At 44.3% G+C, this 24,834-nt stretch overlaps 1 protein-coding gene across 1 annotated transcript in view; it reads right to left on the bottom strand.

Moving 5' to 3' along the window:
- Positions 1 to 24,834, bottom strand: part of ABHD18 (abhydrolase domain containing 18) — a 245,755-nt gene that overhangs the window by 83,778 nt on the left and 137,143 nt on the right. Inside the window, exon 9 of the mRNA XM_069242299.1 lies at positions 16,097 to 16,186. Within this exon, the coding sequence (XP_069098400.1) occupies positions 16,097 to 16,186 (90 nt within the window). The remainder of the gene's footprint in view (positions 1 to 16,096; positions 16,187 to 24,834) is intronic.

Consider the following 24,834-nt stretch of genomic DNA (forward strand, 5'->3'; position numbering starts at 1 on the left):
AGATCCTATACTTGCAAAATTTAGAGAAGATATATGCAGATGGAATAACCTGCATTTAACCATTGTAGGACGATGCAATATGATAAAGATGATCTTCCTCCCGAAGTTGTTGTATTTATTTTGTGCTATACCATTGAACTTTACTAACTTAAAATTTAAAGAGATTGATAGAGTAATCATGCGATTTATATGGGCATATGGTAAGTGTAGGAGATCGAGTAAATTTATGTCTCTTCCCCGTGAAAGGGGTGGGTGGTCCCTACCGAATATAAAATTATATCAAATGGCAGCAACCTTCCAGTATATGCGCCCGCTATTGGGACCTGACACAGAAGGAGCTATAAAGGCTGACCGCCCCAATATATACGAGTTGCAGATAGGAGCTGCAGCCAATGTGTGTTTGGTAACATATCATGAGCCTGGATATTATAAGAAAACTAGGTATAAAGTTTTAGGAGCGGCTCACAAGTGCTGGCGATTATGGTACAAAAAGAAAGGATTTGGTAGATACAATTATTATACCATGATCGAGAAGAATCCACTACTCCCTGAAATATTTCATGATAAATATATGGAAAAGTGGTGTACATCAGGTATAATCAGGTTAGGAAACTTTTTTGACAACTCGGGGGGTCAAGACGTTTCGAGATCTTCAGGAACAGTATGGTCTACAGAAAAGGGCTTTCTTCAAATATCTACAGATAAGGGATTTTTTAGGGAAAAAAACAGGGGGAGTCCAGGGATTCAAAAGCAACCAACTGCTGAATGATATTCTGGCCAAGCCCAGCATAACTATTAGGTCAATTTACCCTATCTTAATGGTAGAACAAGCAGATGATCTAGAAAAGAACAAGGAGAGGTGGAGTAAGAAGTTGGCAACTTTTTGAGATCACTGGAGTTGGGATGCACTATTCTATTATCATCCTCCTTGCAAGCGCAGCACTACAAGACTATGTTTGATCTGTATCATACACCAGCCCACCTCGCCAAATGGGGATGTGTGTCAGGAATAAACTGTCCAAGATGTGGGATGCATGGTTCAGACATCATACATATGATGGCTACATGTGGGGAATTAAAGGCCTCAAGGGAAGGTATTCAATCTGTTTTGAAGGAGGTATTGGGCTATGATTTAGTCCTTACACCTGAGATCATGGTCTTTGGGACTGATGGCGAAATCGCTGGATCACATAGAGCGTTTATCTTTGTAGCCATGGGCGGTGTTTCGAATCTGTATATCAACAGCATGGCTGGATCTACGACCCCCGTCCTGGCAACAATGGTTGGCTAGGCTGCTGTCTGTATATCACTTGGAGATGGCATTGTATGAACGGAAGGGGAGACAGGCCAGGAGGAAAGGGAAGACAATATGGGGTCTATTTCAGGCCTGGATACAGGCCCATAATGATCGGGGCCACCCCCTTTTGAATTAATGGGTACCACTCCTAGATAGAATCTGAGGGGTGGCTAGGTTTTGTATTATGTATGATCTAACTGGGCGATGTTCTCTTCTCATCTTTTCCCCTCTATAATCTATTACATTGTAAGTTTTCAGTGTATAATGACTTAAGAATATATGTGTTATATGTTTCCTTCCAATAATACAAATAATTTAAAATAAATTAAAAAAAGGAAAAATATGATGTGTTCACATTGTGTTTTGGGGCATTTCCTGTTGGGGGCACTAGGTCAACCTACACAAGTGGGGTATTATTTTTATTGGGAGACTTGAGGAAATGCTGGGTAGAAGGAAGTTTGCGGATCCCCTCAGATTCCAGGACTCTGCAGCACCGAAATGTAAGGAAAAAGTATTTTTGTAGCCAAGTTTTGAGGTTTGCAAAGGAACCTGGGTGACAGAATCCAGTGACAGCCCCACAAGTAACTCCATTCTGGATTCCATTAGGTATCTAGTTTTCAGAAACGTACGGGTTAGGTTGATTTCTCTAAGTGCCGGCTGAGTTACAGCCCAAAATCCACAGCTAGGCACACTGCAAAAAACGAGGCAGTTGTCAGTGGAAAAATGTGATGTGGCCAAGCTGCATTTTGGGGAGTTTCCTGTTGCGGGCACTAGGCCTACCCACAAAAGTGAGGTACTGTTTTTAATCAGGAGACAAGGGGGAACTCTGAGTAGAAAGAAATGTGTGGCTCCCCTCAGATTCCAGAACTTTTGAGGTTTGCAAGGGATTCTGGGTAGAAAAATGTGGCAAGAGCCACACAAGACACCCCATCCTGGATTCCCGTAGGTGTCTAGTTTAAAAAAATGTACAGGTTTGCTAGGTTTCTCTGGGCCCCGGCTTTGCTAGGGCCCAAAATCCACAGCTATGCACATTGCAAAAAACAAGTCAGTTTTAAGTGAAAAACCACTGCTTCTAAACTCTATATCTTGAGCCCATTTAGAAAATACATAGGTTTCCTTGATACTTATTTTTCACTCTTGATATTTTTACCAAATGAATTGTTGTATGCCCGGTATACAATGAAAAGCCGCTGCAAGGTGCAGCTCAGTTACTGGCTCTGGGTAGCTTGGGTTCTTGGAGAACCTACAAGCCCTATATTTCCCTGCAACCAGAAGGGTCCAGCAGACATAACTGTATATTGCTTTCGAAAATCTGGCATACTCAAAAAAAGTTACAAATAAACCTAGACACAAATGGCTGTTTTTTACAATTCAATTTCAATTTTTTTAATTTAAAGTGTTACTTTCTACAGGAAAACATTGCAGGATCTACACAAACCCCTTGCTGAATTCAGAATGTTGTCTACTTTTCATGAATGTATAGCTTTCCGGGATCCACCAGTGGTTTCATACACATTTCTGTCACTAACTGGAAGTAGGTTGAAAGCATAAAAAAATAGGAAAAATTGGGTGTTTTGCAGCAAAGTGCCAAAACTGTGTTGAAAAATGTGGTTTTACTCTACCTGTCCTCAAAGCTGGGAAGATGGTGATTTTAGCACTGCAAACCCTTCATTGATGTCGTTTGCAAGGAAAAAAAAAAACAGATGCTTTCTTCTGCAGCACATTTTTCCCCATTTTTCCTAAAAAAAATCAAAATGTAGTTGTATTTTGCCTAATTTCTCAGTGCCCTCCGGGGAATCCACAAACCCTGGGTACCTCTGGAATCCCCAGAATGTTGGAAAAAAAGGACGCAAATATGGCATGGATAGCTTATGTGGACAAAAAGATATAGAGGCCTAAGTGTGAACTACCCCAAATAACCAAAAAAAAAGGCTTAGCACAGGAGGGGGGAAACTTTTGTTTGCGTTGACAATATAGCAAAAGCAAATAATAGACAGCAGTTCTGGAGTCCAACCCCATTGGTTGCATGTCAATAACAATAGCCATGAACAACTCACAAGCCCTTCCACTTCCCACCCCCAACACAGGCTTTCGTCAGCCCATACATGTTTGCTAATAAATGAAAATACCAGGTCATAAACAGCACCACATCAGGTAAGAATACATTCGCCCCCATCAAGTCACACGTCAACTCTATTTCCCAATGTCTGCCAACAGCTCTAAAGAATAGTATTCCATCCATTTGCCCCATACGTTACGAAACTTTTGGGCACAACCCCTGCTGGCATATGTAGCTTTTTCATCTGTCATGTACATGTCCAAACCCCTTCTCCATTCCTGCAGTTCTGGACACTACCTTGCCCCCCACAAGTCCCTCCCCCAATATCGAGCTATGTCACCCTTAGCTACCACCAGATGAGATCACAGAACAGAAGCTGGGCCCAGAGTAGGTCAATATCGTTAGGGATCCCCAAAAGGAGGAACTTAGGATTCAATTGAATCTGTACTGATAACACCCAGCTGAGTTCCCCAATGATTACATTCCAGTAGGCCTGTACCGGGGGGCAGCGCCAGATTGTATGAAAAAAAGAGCCCTCGTCATTCTGACATCTCGAACAGTGTGGGTTCCGAGCCCTCCCCATGGCAAGCAGGCATTGACTATCATGGTGCACTTGGTGTAATATTTTGAATTGGACCAGTCACAGCTGTGATTACATTGCTACCTCCTTAGGGTGCACGAAGGCCCCCCCTGTCAATGTCCTCCATGTCTCTCACTTCCTCCACCCATTTTTCTCGCACGCCAAGCAGAGTATATGGCATATTGCTATTGAGAGTTTTATACGTGGAAGAAATTGCACCCTTCCCCAGCTCTTCCATCAATAACCGTCTTTCCAATGCAGCAAAATCCAGAATACCCTCACCTGGGAGCCCCTCTGCCCTCAAAGTGTGCCGCACGGGTGTGTACTTTAGGAGTTGATTCGCATGCATCCCGAATCGAGGAGAATGGCATAACATCACCACTCTGGACCAGATCTCCCACCTTGGAAATCCAGATCAAATCCCAAGTCCCAAATCCTTGCAGTTTTTGTAGTTAGGGAATCCAGTGTCCCTCCCTCAATGGTGTTTCTTTTGTGGGTTTACCGTACCCCCATATCGCAGCCTTGAGTATCTGTCGGGCCTCCGCTTCCAATACAGGAGTTCATAAAAAGCTTATTTTTAAAAAAAATATTAAAGTCCTGATATGAAGTACAATTCTAAACTCTGAATTAAAAATAAAACATAAATAAGGAAATTATGCTGACCTCTAAACGGTGATTGCAAAATGTTAAAAAAGTCATAAGGGCTGATTAGGAGTTTGGCAGACGGTGTCCGACAGAGAGGGTACCGCCATAATGACTACCTCCCCGCTGGCCCCATTAAGAGTTTCCCGCTAGGTCAGCGGGAGGAAACCTGTGTTTCCGCCCACAGGCCTAGCGGGAAACAGCCTACAGCATTGTCTCCAGCTTGTTATCGAGCCGGTGGAAATAGTGTTGAGCGCAGGATGCACCAGCACCCTCGCAATGTTAACTGTCTGCAAAGCAGACAGTGAACACTGCAATGGTGCTGGCCAGGGGCGGGGCCCTGCACTGCCACAGTCAGAGAAGAGAGTCGTTAGGGCAACCTCCAGACTGCTGGGATCTCCGATCCTGGCAGAGCTGGAGGTTCCCTGGCGGCCCGACTGCCAGGGTTGCAATGTGGTAGTCTAGTGACCGCCAGACTCTTAATGTGGCCCATAATGTCTATATGCTTGAACTCATATAATTTCTAAAACAAAATGTATGTTTAAACACATTTTCACTTTTTCTTTACTTGTGGCTTTTTAAATACACAGTTTACTGGGGGACATGACCATGGCAGAGTACTCCTGCTGCCTCTCTCCCTCCAGTGGGTTATGAGAAACTGCCTTACATCTGCCTATTTGCAAGGGAAATCAAGATGCTAACTGATCAAATTTCAAGTCTAATGGTAAAACCTTTTAGTACACAATCGTTAAAAAAACCTGCCTCGGAGGTCCCCATATATCTCTTGGACTAAATTCAGGGAGCAGCAGCTCTGTGTACTATTCCAATTGGTAACTGCAGTATTCCAGTGTGCGTATCAAATTCCTAACGGTGGGAGATCCCCATCCCAACAGCATGCCACCTCTCTTTTGGCCAACAGCAGCACAAGCGCAATAAACCTTCTGTGTAGTGTGTAGGTCCCTCTTCCAGCCCAGAAATGCAATTTTGGGATCCATGCTTATGACGCATTCTGTCATGTGGGTCAGTGTAGCCAACTCCTCTCCCCAAATGAAGTGATTTTATCACATGACCGGGCCAGAGTAGGGAACCAGCCTTGAATGCCCTGCATTTCACACAGTTCAAGTCTTCCCGTATGGCACGTCACGAAACAGCCAGGGGAGTGCGGTACGCTCTTTGTGAGGACATTTAGTGTATGATCCTTAATTGGATGCTGGAGGAAATAAGGCAAGTATGGGCGCAACACAGCTTCCAAACATCTACTGTAATCTCCTTTCTCAGCTCCTCCCATTTTACTTATCCAGATTTGAGACATACAGTGGCTCTTTCACAGCACAAACAATGCTCTTGGGAGCTTTTTCCAAGTGCAACTGGGTGGTAAAGGGCAGAGACTGAACCAATATAAAGCATCTAAGCTCCATGTTTGGGATGAGTGAGCTAGCCTGAGTCACTTTGATTTTCTGGCGCAGAACTTTGGAGTGGCAAGTTTCTTCTTTATCGGCTCCCCTTTCCAGCTTCTTGAATTCTGCTGCTTGCCGGGTCATGTTGAATATGAGGTTCTTGCCTTTCAAAGTGATTTTGAGCCATGTAGAGCATACCATGGCATATTGTATATTCTCATTTTGGAGGTGTTTCTTCACCGTGAGGAATTTCCGATGTGCCTTCTGCACAGCCACTATAAAGCCTAGATAAAGAAATATGTCATTGCCCTCAAATGACAGGCAGCCCTTTTCGTGCATCAATCTAAATGCTGCATCTCCACCTTTGAAATTCAACAGATGTGTGATTATAGGAGAGCCCCGTTCTGACGGCCAGTGGCTAGTTACCTGTACGCACCTTCCATCACCAGTAGTTTGGAGCACACAACGAGTCAAAAACTGACAACAGCAGTTTTCCACACAATCCTCTATTTTGCCTGTTTGTGAATTTGGGGATCCCCAGTATGCGAATATTTTTGAGGCACGACCTCACCTCAAAGTCTTCAGCTGTGGCTGAGATCACCCAGAGCACTTTCTCCATGTCCTGGAGTGTCCCCCAGCCCCAGAGCAGATGTCATCCTCTTTGCTTGCATTGCACGAAGAAGTTTTTCATTTAATCTTCATCGTCAACTGTAGTTACGGGGGCCTTCACTTGTGTTTCCAGAATAGTGTTCCAGACCTGCAGCACACGAACCGCGCTGGGGTTCAAACAGCAGTTCTGGCTGCTTTGTTTATGACTTCCCCATGTTGTGGCCTTGAGGGGGAGTAAATTGCTTCACAGATGTGGATAAGGCGCCCAGTTGTCCCTTAATGGTCTAAAAGACCTAGCAAGACAGCAATGGGAGCAGAGGGGTGCCAGCAGTGACCCAGGTGGCTGTAGGGGGCTCTACTCCAGTTCGCATTAGCTTCAGGTGTGGCCTTTGCTCTTGCAGAGAATTATATCAAAGCCTAGGCTCATGCATTCCCCTTGCAATTGTGTGCAATAATCACTACTGCTGACAGCATGTGGCAATGTGTGTGCTAGGTCAGTACTACTATACAGAGTGCAAGCTTGGTACTGGAGAGTCCCAATAAAATAGAGCTCCGTCTTCCACTATGTAATGTTGACATGAGCAGAGGGGCACGAACGGACACACTATCACCAGGGCACAGCATTCACGTAAAATTTCACCAGGAGGTTGATAATCGCTCTAGCCTCGGTGACAAGGGCCAGGATTCTACAGCTACCATTTTGGAATGAGGCCGTCTGAGGTTTATTAAAGGACTACTGGGGCCCCAGCCTTGCCGCCGGCGGTCTACTAACCTTGTGCCCAGGCTCCACAACTTTGCCACTCTGACAAGCCTGTTCCCAGACGCCTGACGCCAGGTGTGCCCATCGTCTTGTAAGCCTCAACCTTTCAACAACACTCGGTTGCTCTCCGATACTCCTTCCTCAGTGGCACAGCACAGCAAGCATTATTTATATATATATATATATATATATATATATATATATATATATATATATATATTGTTTCTGCGAGCCACCAACTTTGCTGAAGTGCCTTCCTAAAGAACTTTTCTTTATAGCTAGCTCACTCCTTCATTAGGGGATTTTTCCAGATAGCTCTGATTTCTGAGAGATCTATTGCACACATCCATTTGTTGTACCCCAGATGCAGACAGATCTGATGCAAGCATCCTGAACATTTCATTCTTGATAAACGTTCATGAAGTGACAGGCTTATATTGGTGTGCATTGCTCCTTTGGACTATTGTTCTGAACAAGGACGTACCTGGAGTAAGTGTTAATTTTGGAGGACGTGGCAGAAAAAACTTTCCAGGAGACATAATATTTAGTACCCATTTGTGTTTGATGCCCACTTTGTTAGACCAAAAGATACCGCTCCTACCTATGGAGTGGCAAAAGGGATGGGGCGATATTAAATCATCACTGTCTATTGCCAGAGAATTGCCTTCCTCTGGAATTGGAAGGTACTGTCGATTTTCAACAACCTTAATCAATAAGGGTAACTTTGTTCTTGAGGATAATGTTGGGGTTGAAAGGTGCAGGAAGGGTATTTAACCCTCCACTGAAAACATCTTCTATCCTTTTTATTGTGTCTTGAATAATTTGTGCTTTTCTTCAAGACACACTGCTTTAAGGGTCTCAGTCTAATTTTTCATCTTCAGCACTTCTTTCCCCGTCTGTTGTCCAAACAAGACAAATCATGAAAATAGGACGTTTATTATTCACAATTGTTCCTCCGGCTTTAAGGAGGTAAGGCAAAGGCAAGAGTACCCCATTGCAATATCTTATAGCTTACAGCTGCCAATTCCACTAAATCAACTGCCGCACTTATGATCTAGTTGGAGATCAGCAAGTATTCAGGCAGTACTTTTGCAAAGATTTGTTAACAATGTTTAGGGGGATCATCATTAAAACTTTTCATGCCCTCACAGATTTCTCTTCAATATCTTTCAAGGAGAGGAGCTGTACTGTTATTTTTGTCTTCTTTACAACATTTCAATAAAAAAAAGAAAATATGTTAAAAGGATCCCTGAAGTCAAATCCACCACTAAAATTCTGAAGGACAATCTTGATAAAAATGTCACTATTAGCTCACTAAGGGCCATATGTATCATACATTTTTGTGGAGGCAAGCAGCCCAATAGGGCCATTTGCGACCTCAAAAATGCATTTTTATGTGTATGAATTCCAATTTGCGATACGGTAACAAGTTACTGAATCAAACGATTGGAAGTGCGAATGCATACCGATTTGGGATTAGGAAGGGGAGTGTTAATGGCTTTCCTTCCTAATACCTAATTGCAGTGGTATGTAGGAATGTTCTATGACCCAAATGCAGTCGCAAAACATTTGCATTTTACCACCTACTTCAAGTAGGTGATAACCCATTTGCAAACTCCTTTGGGAATGCATGCAAAAATGTTTTTTCCCACGGACCACTGCCAACTGTTAAAAAATAAAAATAAAAAAAATTTCTTTTGAAACACATTACGTTTTTTTTTTTTAAGGAAAACAGGCTACATTTAAAAAAAAAAAAAAAAGATTGCTTTAACCCCTTAGCTGCTGGGCCTTTTCCCCCCCAGTGCTGAGCCCTTTTTTGGCTATTTGGGGTAGTTCGCGCTTAGGGCTTCATAACTTTTTGTCCACATAAGCTAACCACGCCAAATTTGCGTCCTTTTTTTCCCAACATCCTAGGGATTCTAATGGTACCCAGAGTTGGTGGTTTCCCCTGGAGGAGACCAAGAAAATAGCCAAAATACAGTGAAAATTTAGTTTTTTCCCAAACAATGGGAAAAAAGGGCTGCCGAAGAAGGCTTGTGGTTTTTTCCCTGAAAACGCCATCAACAAAGGGTTTCTGGTGCTGAAATCACTATCTTCCCACCTTTCAGGAACGGGCAGACTTGAATCAGAAAACCAAATTTTTCAACACAAATTTGGCATTTTACTGGGACATACCCCATTTCTACTATATTTGGTGCTTTCAGCCTCCTTCCAGTTAGTGACAGGAATGGGTGTGAAACCAATGCTGGATCCCGGAATGCTAAACATTTATGAAAACTAGAAAAAATTCTGAATTCAGCAAGGGGTCATTTGTGTAGATCCTACAAGGTTTTCCTACAGAAAATAACAGCTGAAATAAAAAAATATTGAAATTGAGCTGAAAACAACAGCCATTTTTCTTTATGTTTTACTCTGTAACTTTTTCCTGCGATGTCAGATTTCTGAAAGCAATATACCGTTTTGTCTGCTGGACTCTTCTGGTTGCGGGGATATAAAGGGCTTGTAGGTTCATCAAGAACCCTAGGTACCCAGAGCCAATAAATGAGCTGCACCCTGCAGTTGGTTTTCATTCTATACTGGGTATACAGCAATTCATTTGCTGAAATATGAAGAGTGAAAAAGAGGTATCAAGAAAACCTTTGCATTTCCAAAATGGGATCAAGATAAGGTTTTGAGGAGCAGTGGTTATTTGCACATCGCTGAATTCCGAGGTGCCCATACTAGCATGTGAATTGCAGGGCATTTCTCAAATAGACGTCTTTTTTACACACTCTCTTATATTTGGAAGGAAAAAATGTAGAGAAAGATAAGGGGCAATAACACTTGTTTTGCTATTCTGTGTTCCCCCAAGTCTCCCGATAAAAATGATACCTCACTTGTGTGGGTAGGCCTAGTGCCCGCGACAGGAAATGCCCCAAAACACAACATGGATACATCCTATTTTTTTTTATAGAAAACACAGCTGTTTTTTCCAAAGTGCCTACCTGTAGATTTTGGCCTCTAGCTCAGCCGGCACATAGGGAAACCTACCAAACCTGTGCATTTCTGAAAACTAGAGACCTAGGGGAATCCAAGGAGGGGTGACTTGCGGGGCTCGGACCAGGTTCTGTTACCCAGAATCCTTTGCAAACCTCAAAAAGTGGCTGAAAAAACAAGTTTTCCTCACATTTCGGTGACAGAAAGTTCTGGAATCTGAGAGGAGCCACAAATTTCCTTCCACCCGGCGTTCCCCTAAGTCTCCCGATAAAAATGATACCTCACTTGTGTGGGTAGGCCTAGCGCCCGCAACAGGAAATGCCCCAAAACAGAACGTGGACACATCACATTTTTTCATAGAAAACAGTGCCTACCTGTGGAATTTGGCCTCTAGCTCAGCCGGCACCTGGGGAAACCTAGCAAACCAGCACATTTTTGAAAACTAGAAACCCAGGGGAATCCAAGATGAGGTGACTTGTGGGGCTCGGACCAGGTTCTGTTACCCAGAATCCTTTGCAAACCTCAAAATGTGGCTAAAATACCACGTTTTCCTCACATTTCGGTGACAGAAAGTTCTGGAATCTGAGAGGAGCCACAAATTTCCTTCCACCCGGCGTTCCCCCAAGTCTCCCGATAAAAATGATACCTCACTTGTGTGGGTAGGCCTAGCGCCCGCGACAGGAAATGCCCCAAAACAGAACGTGGACACATCACATTTTTTCATAGAAAACAGTGCCTACCTGTGGAATTTGGCCTCTAGCTCAGCCGGCACCTGGGGAAACCTAGCAAACCAGCACATTTTTGAAAACTAGAAACCCAGGGGAATCCAAGATGAGGTGACTTGTGGGGCTCGGACCAGGTTCTGTTACCCAGAATCCTTTGCAAACCTCAAAATGTGGCTAAAATACCACGTTTTCCTCACATTTCGGTGACAGAAAGTTCTGGAATCTGAGAGGAGCCACAAATTTCCTTCCACCCGGCGTTCCCCCAAGTCTCCCGATAAAAATGATACCTCACTTGTGTGGGTAGGCCTAGCGCCCGCGACAGGAAACGCCCCAAAGCGCAACGTGGACACATCCAAATTTTTGGAAGAAAACAGAGGAGTTTTTTGAGAAGTGCCTACCTGTAGATTTTGGCCTCTAGCTCAGCCGGCACCTAGGGAAACCTACCAAACCTGTGCATTTCTGAAAACTAGAGACCTAGGGGAATCCAAGGAGGGGTGACTCGCGGGGCTCGGACCAGGTTCTGTTACCCAGAATCCTTTGCAAACCTCAAAAAGTGGCTAAAAAAACAAGTTTTCCTCACATTTCGGTGACAGAAAGTTCTGGAATCTGAGAGGAGCCACAAATTTCCTTCCACCCGGCGTTCCCCTAAGTCTCCCGATAAAAATGATACCTCACTTGTGTGGGTAGGCCTAGCGCCCGCGACAGGAAATGCCCCAAAACAGAACGTGGACACATCACATTTTTTCATAGAAAACAGTGCCTACCTGTGGAATTTGGCCTCTAGCTCAGCCGGCACCTGGGGAAACCTAGCAAACCAGCACATTTTTGAAAACTAGAAACCCAGGGGAATCCAAGATGAGGTGACTTGTGGGGCTCGGACCAGGTTCTGTTACCCAGAATCCTTTGCAAACCTCAAAATGTGGCTAAAATACCACGTTTTCCTCACATTTCGGTGACAGAAAGTTCTGGAATCTGAGAGGAGCCACAAATTTCCTTCCACCCAGCGTTCCCCCAAGTCTCCCGATAAATATGATACCTCACTTGTGTGGTTAGGCCTGGTGCCTGCGACAGGAATAGCTCACACAACGGTCAATGTTGGTCCTTACGTGAGGCAGCTGTTGACCCTGGGGTGATCCATTCCTGACACAGGCACTAGGTGTAGGCACTCAAGTGGGGTAGTGTTTTTATCAGGACAGGTGAGGAGTCACTGGGTGGTAGGAATGTTGTGGATCCCAGCATATTCCTGTAGTTTGTGTGACAGAAATGCGAGAAAAATAGAGTTTTTTTTCAACATTTCAGCTTTGCAGGGTATTCTGGGTAAGAAAACTTTGGGGAATCCACACAAGTCACACCTCTGTGGACTCCCCCGAATGTCTAGTTTCCAGAAATGTTTGGGTTTAGTGTGTTTCTCTATATGGCCGCTGAATCCAGGACCAAAAACACAGGTGCCTGCCTTACAAAACCAGTTTGTTTTGCCATAGACAATTTTGATGTCTCCACAATATGATTTGGGTGGTGGAATTTGGGGCTGAACTAAATTGGTGAGCTCCCAAGAGAGCACTCTCTCTCTGCTTGCCGCCGCATTCACCTGCTCTCTGGGTTGGCCTAACCCACTATTACCCAGTTGCACGAACAGCTTGCGAAGGGACAGCAGGACTGTCCTCATCACCTCCCTCATAATGTACTGGAAGAGGAGTTTTCGAATGGGACTCCTCTGACTGAAAAATCACTCCCAGAGTCTGCGCCATTGTCCTATCCCTCAGATGCTGTCTCAGTATCTGATGTCTCAGTCTCTGATCCTATGTCAGAGCGGTCCTCTATAACCCAAGTGCAGGCAGCAGTCATCCATCAAGATGCCATCTCTGCTATTGGCTAAACTGTTGCTCTAAAACACTAGCCTACGTAGACAGTCACAAAATCGATGGTGTGTGTGAGATACGTGCAACAGTAGAGGCCACCTTACCTGCGCTTCTTCCCTCAATCAGCACATACTTTCAAGACACTCAAAAAACACCTTGTCACATACCATTCGTCACAGTCTTTAGCACCTCCTGCGCCCAGTCCAACAATCATTATTGGTGCTCCCACTCCCTCCTCCTCGGATTCCCTCATTACCACCCAGCAAAAGTGCCCTTCATCTCTCCATAGACTTTACTAATGTACTCAGCTATTTACATAAAATACAGATGTGCTCTTTGCAGTAGGCATATAAATCTTCTGCGCTTCTTTATGGCACTAAAACTGCCACTAGACAAGTCAGACCCTTTTCCCCCCAGGGAAACCACACACATACAGTATTGACAAAAGTGATGTATATATGACAGCCAACCACCTGAAACTCAACTCAAGCAAAACCGAAATAATCCTCTTTGGCCCACACAAAAACACCTGGGACCCTCCATGGTGGCCCACCACGCTAGGCCCTGCACCCACCCCCGCCAACTACGCACGCAACCTCAGCATCATCCTAGACTCCTCCCTCTCTATGACCCAACAAATCAACGCTCTTACCTCCTCATGCTTCAACAAACTCCGTATACTGAAAAACATTCAAATGGATCCCCACAGAGACCAGAAAAACTGTCACTCACGCACTCATCAGCAGCAGGCTTGATTACGGAAACGCCCTCTACGCCGGCACCACTCTAAAACTCAAGTGCAAACTACACGCATCCAGAACTCAGCAGCACGACTCATCCTCGACCTCCGCCGACACGAACACATCTCTCCACACCTCAAATCCCTCCACTGGCTCCCCATTGACAAAAGGATCACCTTCAAGATCCTCATCCTCGCACACAAATCACTCCACAACACAGGCCCTGCCTACCTCAACGAGAGTCACCTTCCACACCCCCACACGAAACGTCCGCTCAGCTGACCTCTCTCTCGCCTCTGTCCCCCGCATCAAACACACCACCACCGGGGGCAGATCCTTCTCCTACATTGCACCCAAAACCTGGAACGCACTCACAACCCACATTCGCAAGACCCAAAACCTACTTCTTTTCAGGAAGGGCCTCAAAACCTGGCTTTTTGAACAGTGAACCTCCTAGCCCCTTTCCCTCCCCCTGTCCGTCCCCCCCCCCGCAGCGCCTTGAGACCCTCACAGGTGAGTAGCGCGCTTTATAAATCTCTTTGATACAGATCTACCTATATATATATATATATATATATATATATATATATATATATATATATATATATATATATATATATATCTCTACATAGATATATCTATAGATATATCCATGTACCTAGATATATCTATCTACATAGATATATATATATATATATATAGATATACATATATATTTTTTTTAGTTGCTGTATGGTTTCCTTGGGGGCCAAAATGGCCCCCAGGGAAACCCTACAACATCTAAAAAAAAAAAATGCCCACGGGCGACCCCCTGTCATTTCATTTTTTTATTTTTATTTTATTTTTTTGAAGAAAAAAAAAAATCCCCTGGGGGGGGGGGGGGGGGGGGGGGGGGGGGGCGCGATCGCACCCCCCCCCCCCCCAGGGGGCACCTACCTTTTTTTTAATAAAAAAAATTATGCCGGGGGGGGGCGGCCCGTTTTCCGGGGGGGCCGCCCCCCAAAAGTGAAATCCCTGGTGTCTAGTGGGGTTTCCTGGCCCCCGATCGCAGCTGTGCTGCGATCGGGGGCCAGGAAACCGTTTCAGAAGGCCTCGTAAGAAAGGGGAGAGTCTCCCCTTTCTTACGAGGCCTTTTCAAAATGTTTCCTGGCCCCCCCCCGATCGCAGCTGTGCTGCGATCGGGGGAGCCAGGAAACCTGAAAGTGTTTCCTGGCCCCCGATCGCAGCACAGCTGCGACCGGGGGCCAGGAAACACTTTCAGGAAGGCCTCGTAAGAAAGGGGAGTGTCTCCCCTTTCTTACGAGGCCTTCCTGAAAGTGTTTCCTGGCCCCCGATCGCAGCACAGCTGCGATCGGGGGCCAGGAAACACTTTCAGGAAGGCCTCGTAAGAAAGGGGAGACTCTCCCCTTTCTTACAAGGCCTTCCCGAACGTGTAAAAGGCCGTTTTCCCCATGAAAGCAGGAAGCGGCCGCAAGGCTGCTTCCTGCTTTCATGGGGAAAACACCTTTGCAACGTCAGCGCGCGCGTCACAAAGGGGCGGGTGGGGGGCGGGGGGAGACACGGTAGCTTCCGTGTCTCCCGGGGGTAGTAAAAAAAAAAAAAATAAATCCTCGGGCGCGACGCACCCAAGGATTTATTAATGCCCACCCTGGTGTCGGCCACTGGTCGTGACCCGCACCAGGGAGGGTGTGTGGGCGTCGGCCAGTGGCCGACGCCCGCACTCAAGCGGTTAAAAAACATCAATCACAGATATGGTGATCTGCTGAACCCAGCAGGCCACCATCCCTGTGATCTTATGATTTTAGCGTTTTCTAATGGGTCACAAATTGCAATCTACCTCATGAATATTAATGAGGTAGGTCCATTGGCAAGCCATGAGAACTTCTGGAGTTTCATGTATTCGAACAGCGATTAACTAATTGTGATTCGCAGCAAATCGCAATTAGGTAATCGCTACTCAAAATAATGGTACATCTGGCCCTTGGAGCCTAATTTAGAGCTTGGCAAAGGGGTACTCCATCACAAACATCATGGATATCCCATTCCTCCGATTTACAAGTGCATTAGGTTATAATGTACTTGTAATAAGGAAGATGCACTATCTTTCACATTTATGATGGAGTACCCATCCAGCAAAATATAAATAAGGTTCAAACTTTGTTAATTAATTGCAAGAACAAAGTAACACTGCCATAGTAGCCTAAATACATATGTTTAATTAGTTAAATTCTTTAAATGAGTTAAAGACAGAATAACATGGTTTTTTGCACAATCAGAAAACAACTATCTTTTCTTACAGTAGTTACACATTTAAAGCCGAGACCTAACTTTCTCAGCAACTGAAACTAAACAAACGCTTTTTACTTTTCAAGTAAAAGATACTCAGTCACATTTGCTTGCAATGTCTGTGCACAGGCTTAATGAAAGAAGATATACTTTAAATAATATTTACCTGAGTAAATACACCTGAAGCTGTAGACCAGGAAAGGCAAGGCACCAATGGTATGGGTTTGGGCCAGTTTGTTACAGCCAATGATGCCATCTATAAGACAAGAGATTAACATATTAAGATCTCCTTTATGTTTTTATCCCTATGTTGTATTTATCCAAAGATGATCTGCTGTGCATAGATTTCATGGTATACAAGCTAAGCAAAAAGTCCACCAGACTTGTTAAATGCACCAGACTTTATGGAGATAAAATATTCACAGACTCTTTATAACTACCAGAAAGAAAATTAGTTACTTACCTGTAACTATGGTTCTCCAGTATTGGTATCTTTCATAGATTCACATACTTGAATCATCCCCCGTCGTCGAGGTGGGAGTCCCATGGTAACTTCAAATACATATAGCAGTAAGTGTGATACACTAGGACTTAATGGCCCAAGTAGGCACTTCTATAGCCTATCCATGTTGTTTTGTAAAAAAAAAAAAAGAACCAAACTTGAGCTACAGCCAATCAGGCGTCCCTCAGATTTTCTCGTACAAGTGTGAAGCAAAATGTTCTTCTATAAGGGGAGCCTCTGAGGGGAGGAGGGTGGGTCACATGTGAATCTATGTGAGATACCAATACTGAAGAACCACAATTACAGGTAAGTAACTAAGGGCCATATGTACAAACACTTTTTCCCACAGACACAGAGTGGGGAAAAACCTTTGCTACATCTGGCCCTAATTTTCTTCTCCAGTATTGGATCTTTCTTAGATTCACTTGAATTAGAGTCACGAGCAGTAGTATTGCCTAACTAGGTACTAGTTGTATTTTAATAACCATACTAATAACAGCAATAATAGGAGTAAAACTTCTCCAAGCCATTATTCCATAGAAATATGCCAAACTTCATAGGAAGATAACAATAAGCACAATAATCATAATCGTAAACATCACAATAACAATTAATCTAATTACACAATAATAACTACAATAATCATTATAAGTAGAAAAAATTAACATTTACCAGATTAAGGAAACGTAGTTCACATACCCTTTTCTTGGAAGGTGGGATGACCAGAGAGGCTCAACTTAACGGAATAGATGCCTCAGGACTGCTTGCCCCACCGCTGAGTCCATGTTATACATCTCTTCGAGACACAAGTGTCTTGTGAAAGTATGTTGGTTGGACAATGTGGCTGCTCTACAGATGTGCTATAAGGGCACTCCCACAAAGAGCGCAGCCGACGTGGCTACCGCCCTTGAAAGAGTGGGCTGTAACCTTGCTGTGGAGCGGTTTACCGGCTTGAGCATGACATAATTGGATTGCTAGACCAATCCACCTTGCAATAGCCTTTCCTCGCATCCCCAAAGGCCACAAACAATTGGTCTGACTTGTGGATGTTCTGTGTCCTTTAAAGGTAGAATTTAAAACAACTCTTAATATCCAAAGAGTGCAACGTTTTCTCTGCTACCGTCTGTGGGTTAGGAAAAAAGGTTTTCAAAATGACTAGTTCATTCAAATGGAAACCTGAGGGTACCTTTGGCATATATTTAGGATTCGTCCTAAGAATTACGCCAGTAGCGGTGAATTGCACAAAGGGCTCTTTGATAGTGAAGGCCTGTTTGTCACTTACTCTTTTGGCTGAAGTAAGCGCCAGCAACAACGTCGTTTTCCATGGGATGAATTTAAGGTTCCGCCTTGTGGATTGGCGCAAAAGAGGGGTTTCATGAGTTGCCTCAGCACCACGTTTAGGGACCATAATGGTGGAGGTTTACGCACTGGTGGAAAAGCTTGAAACAGATTCCTAAGAAATTGTTTCACAATACTGGTAGAATATAACGAGGTAGTATTTTGAGATCAGCGGTAACTTGAAACTGCTGCCACATGCACTCTGATAGAGGAATACGAGAGACCAGACTTTGCCAAGTGCAGCAAATACGGAAGTACTTGTTCCGGAAGTGAAGAGATAGGATGGATTACTTCCGCAGTACACCACACACAAAAACGCTTCCATTTCAGCATGTAGGTCTTATTGGTGGTGTCCGCCCTGGCCTTGGCTAGGATTGCCCTACATTCCGATGAAATGTCTAGAGTGGTGTATTTATTGAATTCACGAGCCAGGCCGACAAGTGTAGAGATGACGGATCCAGATGCCTAACCTGGCTCTGGTGCATTGTCAACAGGGTTGGTGTCCATCTGAGTAGCACATGTGGCTGTTCCAAGAACATGAGGAGTTCCGTGAACCACACCTGCCTGGGCCACCTGGGTGCTATTAGTAGAAGGCAACAACCTTCTGTCTTCATCTTGCTGATGACCCTCGGAATTAGTGGGATCGGAGGAAAGGCGTAAGCATAGACCTCTGACCATCTCATCAAAAACGCATTTCCCCACAACCCTTTTTGGGGAAGCCAGCTTGCATAATAAGGGCATTTCTTGTTCTTTTATGTGGCAAACAGATCGAGATTTGGTCTGCCCAATAACCAGAAGAGTTGGTCGAGAACCTCCTGGTCTAGCTTCCACTCGTGGTAAGGGATAATTGTCCTGCTCAATGTGTCCGCTAGAATGTTCCTGGCACTTGCGCTGCCCTCAGAGAAATGTTGTTTGTTATGGCCCATTTCTAGCTGTTCTGAGCTTGTTGCGAGAGCTGTAGAGACCTTGTGCCACTCTGCTTGTTTAGATAAAACATGTTTGTAGTATTGTCCATCCTGATTAAAACATCTGAGTTTTGAAGCCTTGATAAAAAGGCCTTTAGAGCAAATATATCGCCTTAAGCTCCAGCTGGGTTATGTGGAGTTGTTTGTCCTTTCGAGTCCAGGCCCCACTTATTTGCAGATCTTGAAGGTGGGCACCCCAACCCTCGATGGACGCATCCATTGTTACTATGTAGCGGGGCACCTGATGAAGAAACATGAGACCGCTGGACAAGTTGTCCGGTGTCACCCATCAAGACATGGTGGTCCGCACTGCCGATGTGATGCGAGTTTTGTCTTCGAAGGAGCCCTGTACCTAAAGCCACTGAGCATCCAATTGCTCCTGTAGGGGTCGCATACGCAGTCTGCAATTTGAGATCATTCCCAATAATGACTTGTAAGTTCGAGCTGAAACAAACATTTTTGTCGAGAGCTTGTGGGCCAAGCTGGATAGCTTTTGTTTTCTTTTCCTGAGACAGGTATGCCTTGCTTTGGACAGTGTCCAGTACCGCTCCCAAGAAATTCAATTTCTGTGTGGGGCGAATGTGTGACTTTTGGTAATTGATGGGAAGTCCGAGATCTTCGAACAACTGGAGGCAGGCGGTTGTGTGGTGTACCACCTGAGCTCTTGAGGATGCCTAGGTGGTAACCGATAATGCTGCTATTGCTGACTGTATTGCTGTCTGAACCTCCAGGCAGAAGGAAGTAGACTTCAGCCACCCTTGTCTACGCAAGACCGCTGCACCTGCCAGCTGCCTGAAACCTGTCAATGAAATGTTGATTGCGCAATCAATGATCTCAGCTGCAATCCGCTCACCCTCCTACAACACCTTCTTTGCCTCCAACTTGGCATCCTCAGGCAAGAGGCCGAAATAAACAGACATGTCTGCCCACATCTGGCGATCATACCTGCCCAAGATGGCCAACGAGTTAGCCGCTTTCACTGTGATCACTGCCACTAAAGAAAATTTCTTCCCAATATTGTCTAAATGCTGTCCATCCCTGTCAGGAGGCGATGTAATAGGTGCCGAAGGGTTCTTTGAGCGATGCTGCGCCGCCTGAGATATTACCAAATCCGGTTTCGGTTGGGACACTAAGCAGGCCTGAGTGTTACCAGGGGCTTTATACTTCTTTTCCAGCCTCAGTATCTGGGAAGGCACTGTTGCTGGGTTTTTCATCTCCTTCAACCCCTCCTGTCATAGAAAATCCACTATCGGAATAGCCCTCACCGACTTCTTTGAAGGCTCTTTAAAGTCAGATAAGAAACAATCAGTTTCCTGAGAGATAATGGGTAAGTCAAATCTTTTTGCCGCTCTTTCCATCAAATTATGGAAGTCCCCTATGTCCTCAGTGGGTGAATCAACTGGCCCTGCTGGCGGTGATGACGGTGTAGGGATCCCACTCGCTAGGAGCTGCCTCCATTATCTCACCTTCTTCCCTCTCGTCATCTGTAGAGATATGATCATCCTGTGGTTGGCGAACAAACTGGATGCTTCTGTGTGGCGTTCCCGGGTGACTGGTCACAGGGGTTTGCAGAGGCATCTGCTGGCTGTAAGGCCTAGATGGAGTCGCAGGCATTGATGGTGGAAACCTTCGATAATAATCTTTCAACATACCCTGGAGGTCTGACACTAACGATCTAGGCATGGGAAAGGTAGCTTCCGTCTCCACTGTGGGGTATGATGGATCCTGCTGGAGTGCCGCTGACTAATAGGTGAGCTGTTCCTGCCCCTTATCCTCCTCATCCAAGTCCTGCCATTTGACATGCAGTTACGATGGACTACTGGCTGCACCAAACATTCCCTCCTCCTGAGAATAAATGTCATCATCCTCATCTAGGAGATGCTGAAGAGGGTATGGCAACACCTCGCTTGGGGAGGTATGCCTCGGAAGAATCAGCGATGTTTTATCTCCCCTGGTGATAAAAGAAAGAGGGAGGAATCTTGTTGAGTCCTGTTGTACCATCAAATCTCCAGAAGATGGTGCCGTCGTCGACAGTTGCGCCGACGAAATCTCCAATATACTCGTCGACAGTTCTTCCCCCGTCAACAGTTTCCTCTTCAACGGTTCTCTCGTCGACGGTGATGTCTTCGCTGTTGTGCTCGTCGACGGTGCCTTCTTCATCCTCGTCGTCAGGTGTTTCGTAGACGGGAGTGCTATCGTCGACGGATGGACCAACGAGGCTTCCGTCTCCGACGACCTCTTCATCGACGATGCCTTTTTATAGATCCTGGCGGTGATGATCGTAGTTGATGAAAGCGGCGACGACGTAACTATCTTCGGGGACACCCCTGTAGTAAACGTCGACGTTACTGTAGTTGCAATGACCGTGGACGGGGTCGACGGACCTTTTTTGGCAGCATCTGAGGAGAGTTTTACTGGGTCCTTTTCCGGCGACTAGGACAGAGAGGCACTTCTTGGGGGTGTCTTTTTCCCCCACAGGTGTAGTAGGCTCTGAGCGACTCGTTTTTAGAGTCTTAAGTGGGTCTCTGATCCCGAGGTAGCACTCTCTTGGCGCTTATGCTTCCCCACAGAGGTATATTTTGTCTTTTTAGCCACCTTTCTTGGAGGCTGTGTAGGCAGTTTTCCCTTCTCTCCAGGTCTTTTTAAGGAGTGAGAATTGAGATGAGGCTGCGCTCTCATCTGAAGACGGATTTTTCATGGCTTTCTGCCTTTGTAGCCACAACAAGTCTACCCTCACAGTCTTTGAGGGTTTTGGGCTAGATGTATCAACAAACCATTTTGCGATTCTCTAATAGCGATTTTTAAGAAATCGCTATTTCTGAATCGCAAAATGGTATGTATCATATTTACGATTCGGTAACAGTGATTTCTTAAAAATCGCAAATGCTATTACTGAATTGCAAATTGCGATACCGGCACCATTCGCACCTATGGGCCTTTAGGCCCATATTTGCAATTTTTTTTGCATTTCCCAAATTGCAAATTCCTAACTGGAATTCGCAAATTTGGGAAATGCAAAACCCAGGGTGCTGGGGGCCTAAGGCCCCCTCTGCTGCACCCCAAGAATGTTTTTAAGGACATGTAAGGCGCACACATGCCAAAGGGGCATGTGTGCGTTACATGCCAATTTTAAAAATTCATTTTTCATGCATTTTTAAAATTTGCGCATGTTTACCACCAAGTTCAACTTGGTGGTAATAGCGATTCCTTAATGCCCAATTCGCATTAAGGAAAATCTTGATACATGTGGTTTAGAAAACGCAAATAAGGATTCCTTATTTGCGATTTCTTATTTAGAGAATCGCAATTTGCGATTCTCTAAACGGGCTCACAATTGTAAGGAATCGCTATTTTAGCGATTCCTTAAAATTGCACAGTGAATGCCTTTCATACATACTGAAAGGCATTTTTGCATTCGCAAACGGCCATTCGCACCGTTTGCGAATGCAAGAACGCTTGGTACATCTAGCCCTTTGTGACTGAAATTGCGACAGATCTTAAAGTCTCTCACCTTGTATAATAATAATCCTGTCAGAAGAATAAACTGAGCAGAGCTCAGGGAGACTACCAAGTTTACAAAAGTACCTTGGGACTGAAGAACACTTCTGCAAAAAAGGGACTACAGACGAATCAAGAAAACAAGCCAACAGATAATATACATCTCATTTGCAGATGATCGAGGTTTAAGGTTCAGCAGAGAAACAGACACAAACTTCAGAAAGATCTGGTTCGGATGTAAGCTAGGGATGTGGAAATAGATGAAAACCTACTGCACAAACTATCTGAAGGAAGACACAAACCTGAATAAACCACCAGTGTCAGCCTTTCCTTAAGCAAGTATCACCATCAGAAAATGCAACCTTTTGAAATAAAAATATATATTCTCCACCCCAACTTCTAGATGACTGGAGATACACAAACATGCAAATCTACAATGAATACATTGCAAAACATTCATTCACATCTGCAAGGGGGACCATCTCTAAGCCTTGTAAGCTCAGGGCTTTCCTGCTTCCAGTTGCATTAGACTATCAAGTAGGCTGATGTTGTCTCAAACCCCAGACCACATGACAACTGCAGAACCCAAGGGATATGGCTGATCAGGCAAATATGACATGTGCCTCGAACCTTCCCTCCCTAACCAAGTGGAGCAGCAGGTACCCTGATTAATCACCACAGGTCACAGCCTGAGGCGAGCCAATTGTGTGCCCTTCAACCTAGAGTGCAACAAAGATCTGACATTTTTTTTTAAAAAGAAGAAAAAAAAATCAAAGTAGATCTGATGCACTTTTCTTTATCCACTATAGTAACGTGATCTGTCACTAAACAGTGTTTGAAGAAAAAATTGATTGAGACGATTATCTTTGAAGGGGCTGGAGTCATAATACATTGATGTTAACATCTTCTGTATTCCTAGAAGAATACTTTAACATCAAATGGAAGGCCAAGATCTAGTTCCTGTTTTGTTCATCATCTGGTAGGAGATTAGTCCTGCCTAATTTTGGATGATAAACTAAGACATGGAGACATCTGCATGATAAAATGCTACAGTGAACTGCCCTAGTACATGGAACCCATCTGCCAACTTGTGCTCTCACTGCTCCATCAAACGATTAGGCAACTGGACTTGGAAAGACTCAAGCTCTTAAACCATTTGAATATTTTGCTTTGAAAGAATGGATCCAACATTCACATATCAGAGGTGAAGAGTAGTGTTTGATATGCCTGCTTTCCTACTGACTCATACTCCTGAATTCTTACAGCAAACCTACCACTGGGTAAGCAAATCCTTAACCCTGCTCCAAGTCAGAGACCATATAGACATGCGAGGGAAGAGAGGCCTTATGTTACACAAATTGACTTACTTGCTGTCTAGAGTAATAGCCTTCACACTAGAGATGTTGGGCTTCTCTCCCACACCTGCCTATACAGAATAAAATCAGCAGGTTTGGAAGACAACTGTTAACAAAACAAGGGGAACTACACACACAAATATTTAGATGTCACTTATCAGAGTCACCAATAAACAAAAGGGTGTCTCTAAACGCATTACAACTATGACAATATTCATGCCAGAAGTGTAATAAAATGCACGAAAAATCACTATTTACTTGGCATTCACACATACACCAGTAATCCACCCTAAACCATTCACAAGGTATTGAAATTTATAAATGCATCTTACAAAATCATTAAATAACAAAAATATGCATTATCTCCATCTGTCCTGAACACTAAAATAAATCAGTCTGTGTAAGAAATATTGTCAATGCAAGTCCTACAGTCCTAACATCAATATTCATTAATATATTTCGTACTGAATGTAAAATTTCCTATCTTAAGTAATAGAAAGTTTCAATTCTATTAAGGACACATAGGCGCAGATTATGCTTTACTTTACTTTTTCTTCACAGCAGCCATGTTTAACACTTATTGAAAAACGATAACTTAAAATCCCATAAACTATTGAGAACTAGTAACTACTAGTGCAGTCAACAACTAAGGGAGGACCCCTTCATAGCCCTGTGTTGACTTTCCTTCCTCCTCCGACATGCGACATCAGATGAAATCTGTCAAGTCTAATCCTGTTTTGCCAATTCAGCTCCTGTGGAACTAAAGAGATCATTGAGTCAAAGTCCTCAACTTTGAAAGACAGAGAGCCCCCCAAGGAATACCTACTGGCATCATTTAAAACATTCAAATTGCTATTACATCTGTTTCTAATTCGTAGTAACTTATCAACACAGATTATGTACTTCAAAACTGTTCTGCCTCCTAACTCAATGGACAGAAGCCTTCATGCACGATGGGAGAAACAGGTCCCTGACCTATAGGTGGGACAATCCTTGCCTCCCTGTCCTAAATAGAATTAAAACTTTTCATTATGTAAAATATGACATTTTAAATTCTATGTCAGGAATGGAGGGAACGATAATGCATGTTCAGAGCTTCTCCACCATCAAGACAGCCACAATGGGGAGTGGCTTAAAATAAAATTGTTTGAAAATTGAGTCTGACCAACAGTCAGCTACATTTAGGATATCTTCTAAGAGTGTTACCAAGGCAAACGCTTTGGATGCTATTGCTCCTCTAGTCGAA

Source organism: Pleurodeles waltl, chromosome 1_2 (genome assembly GCF_031143425.1).
Source record: "Pleurodeles waltl isolate 20211129_DDA chromosome 1_2, aPleWal1.hap1.20221129, whole genome shotgun sequence".
NCBI lineage: Eukaryota > Metazoa > Chordata > Amphibia > Caudata > Salamandridae > Pleurodeles > Pleurodeles waltl.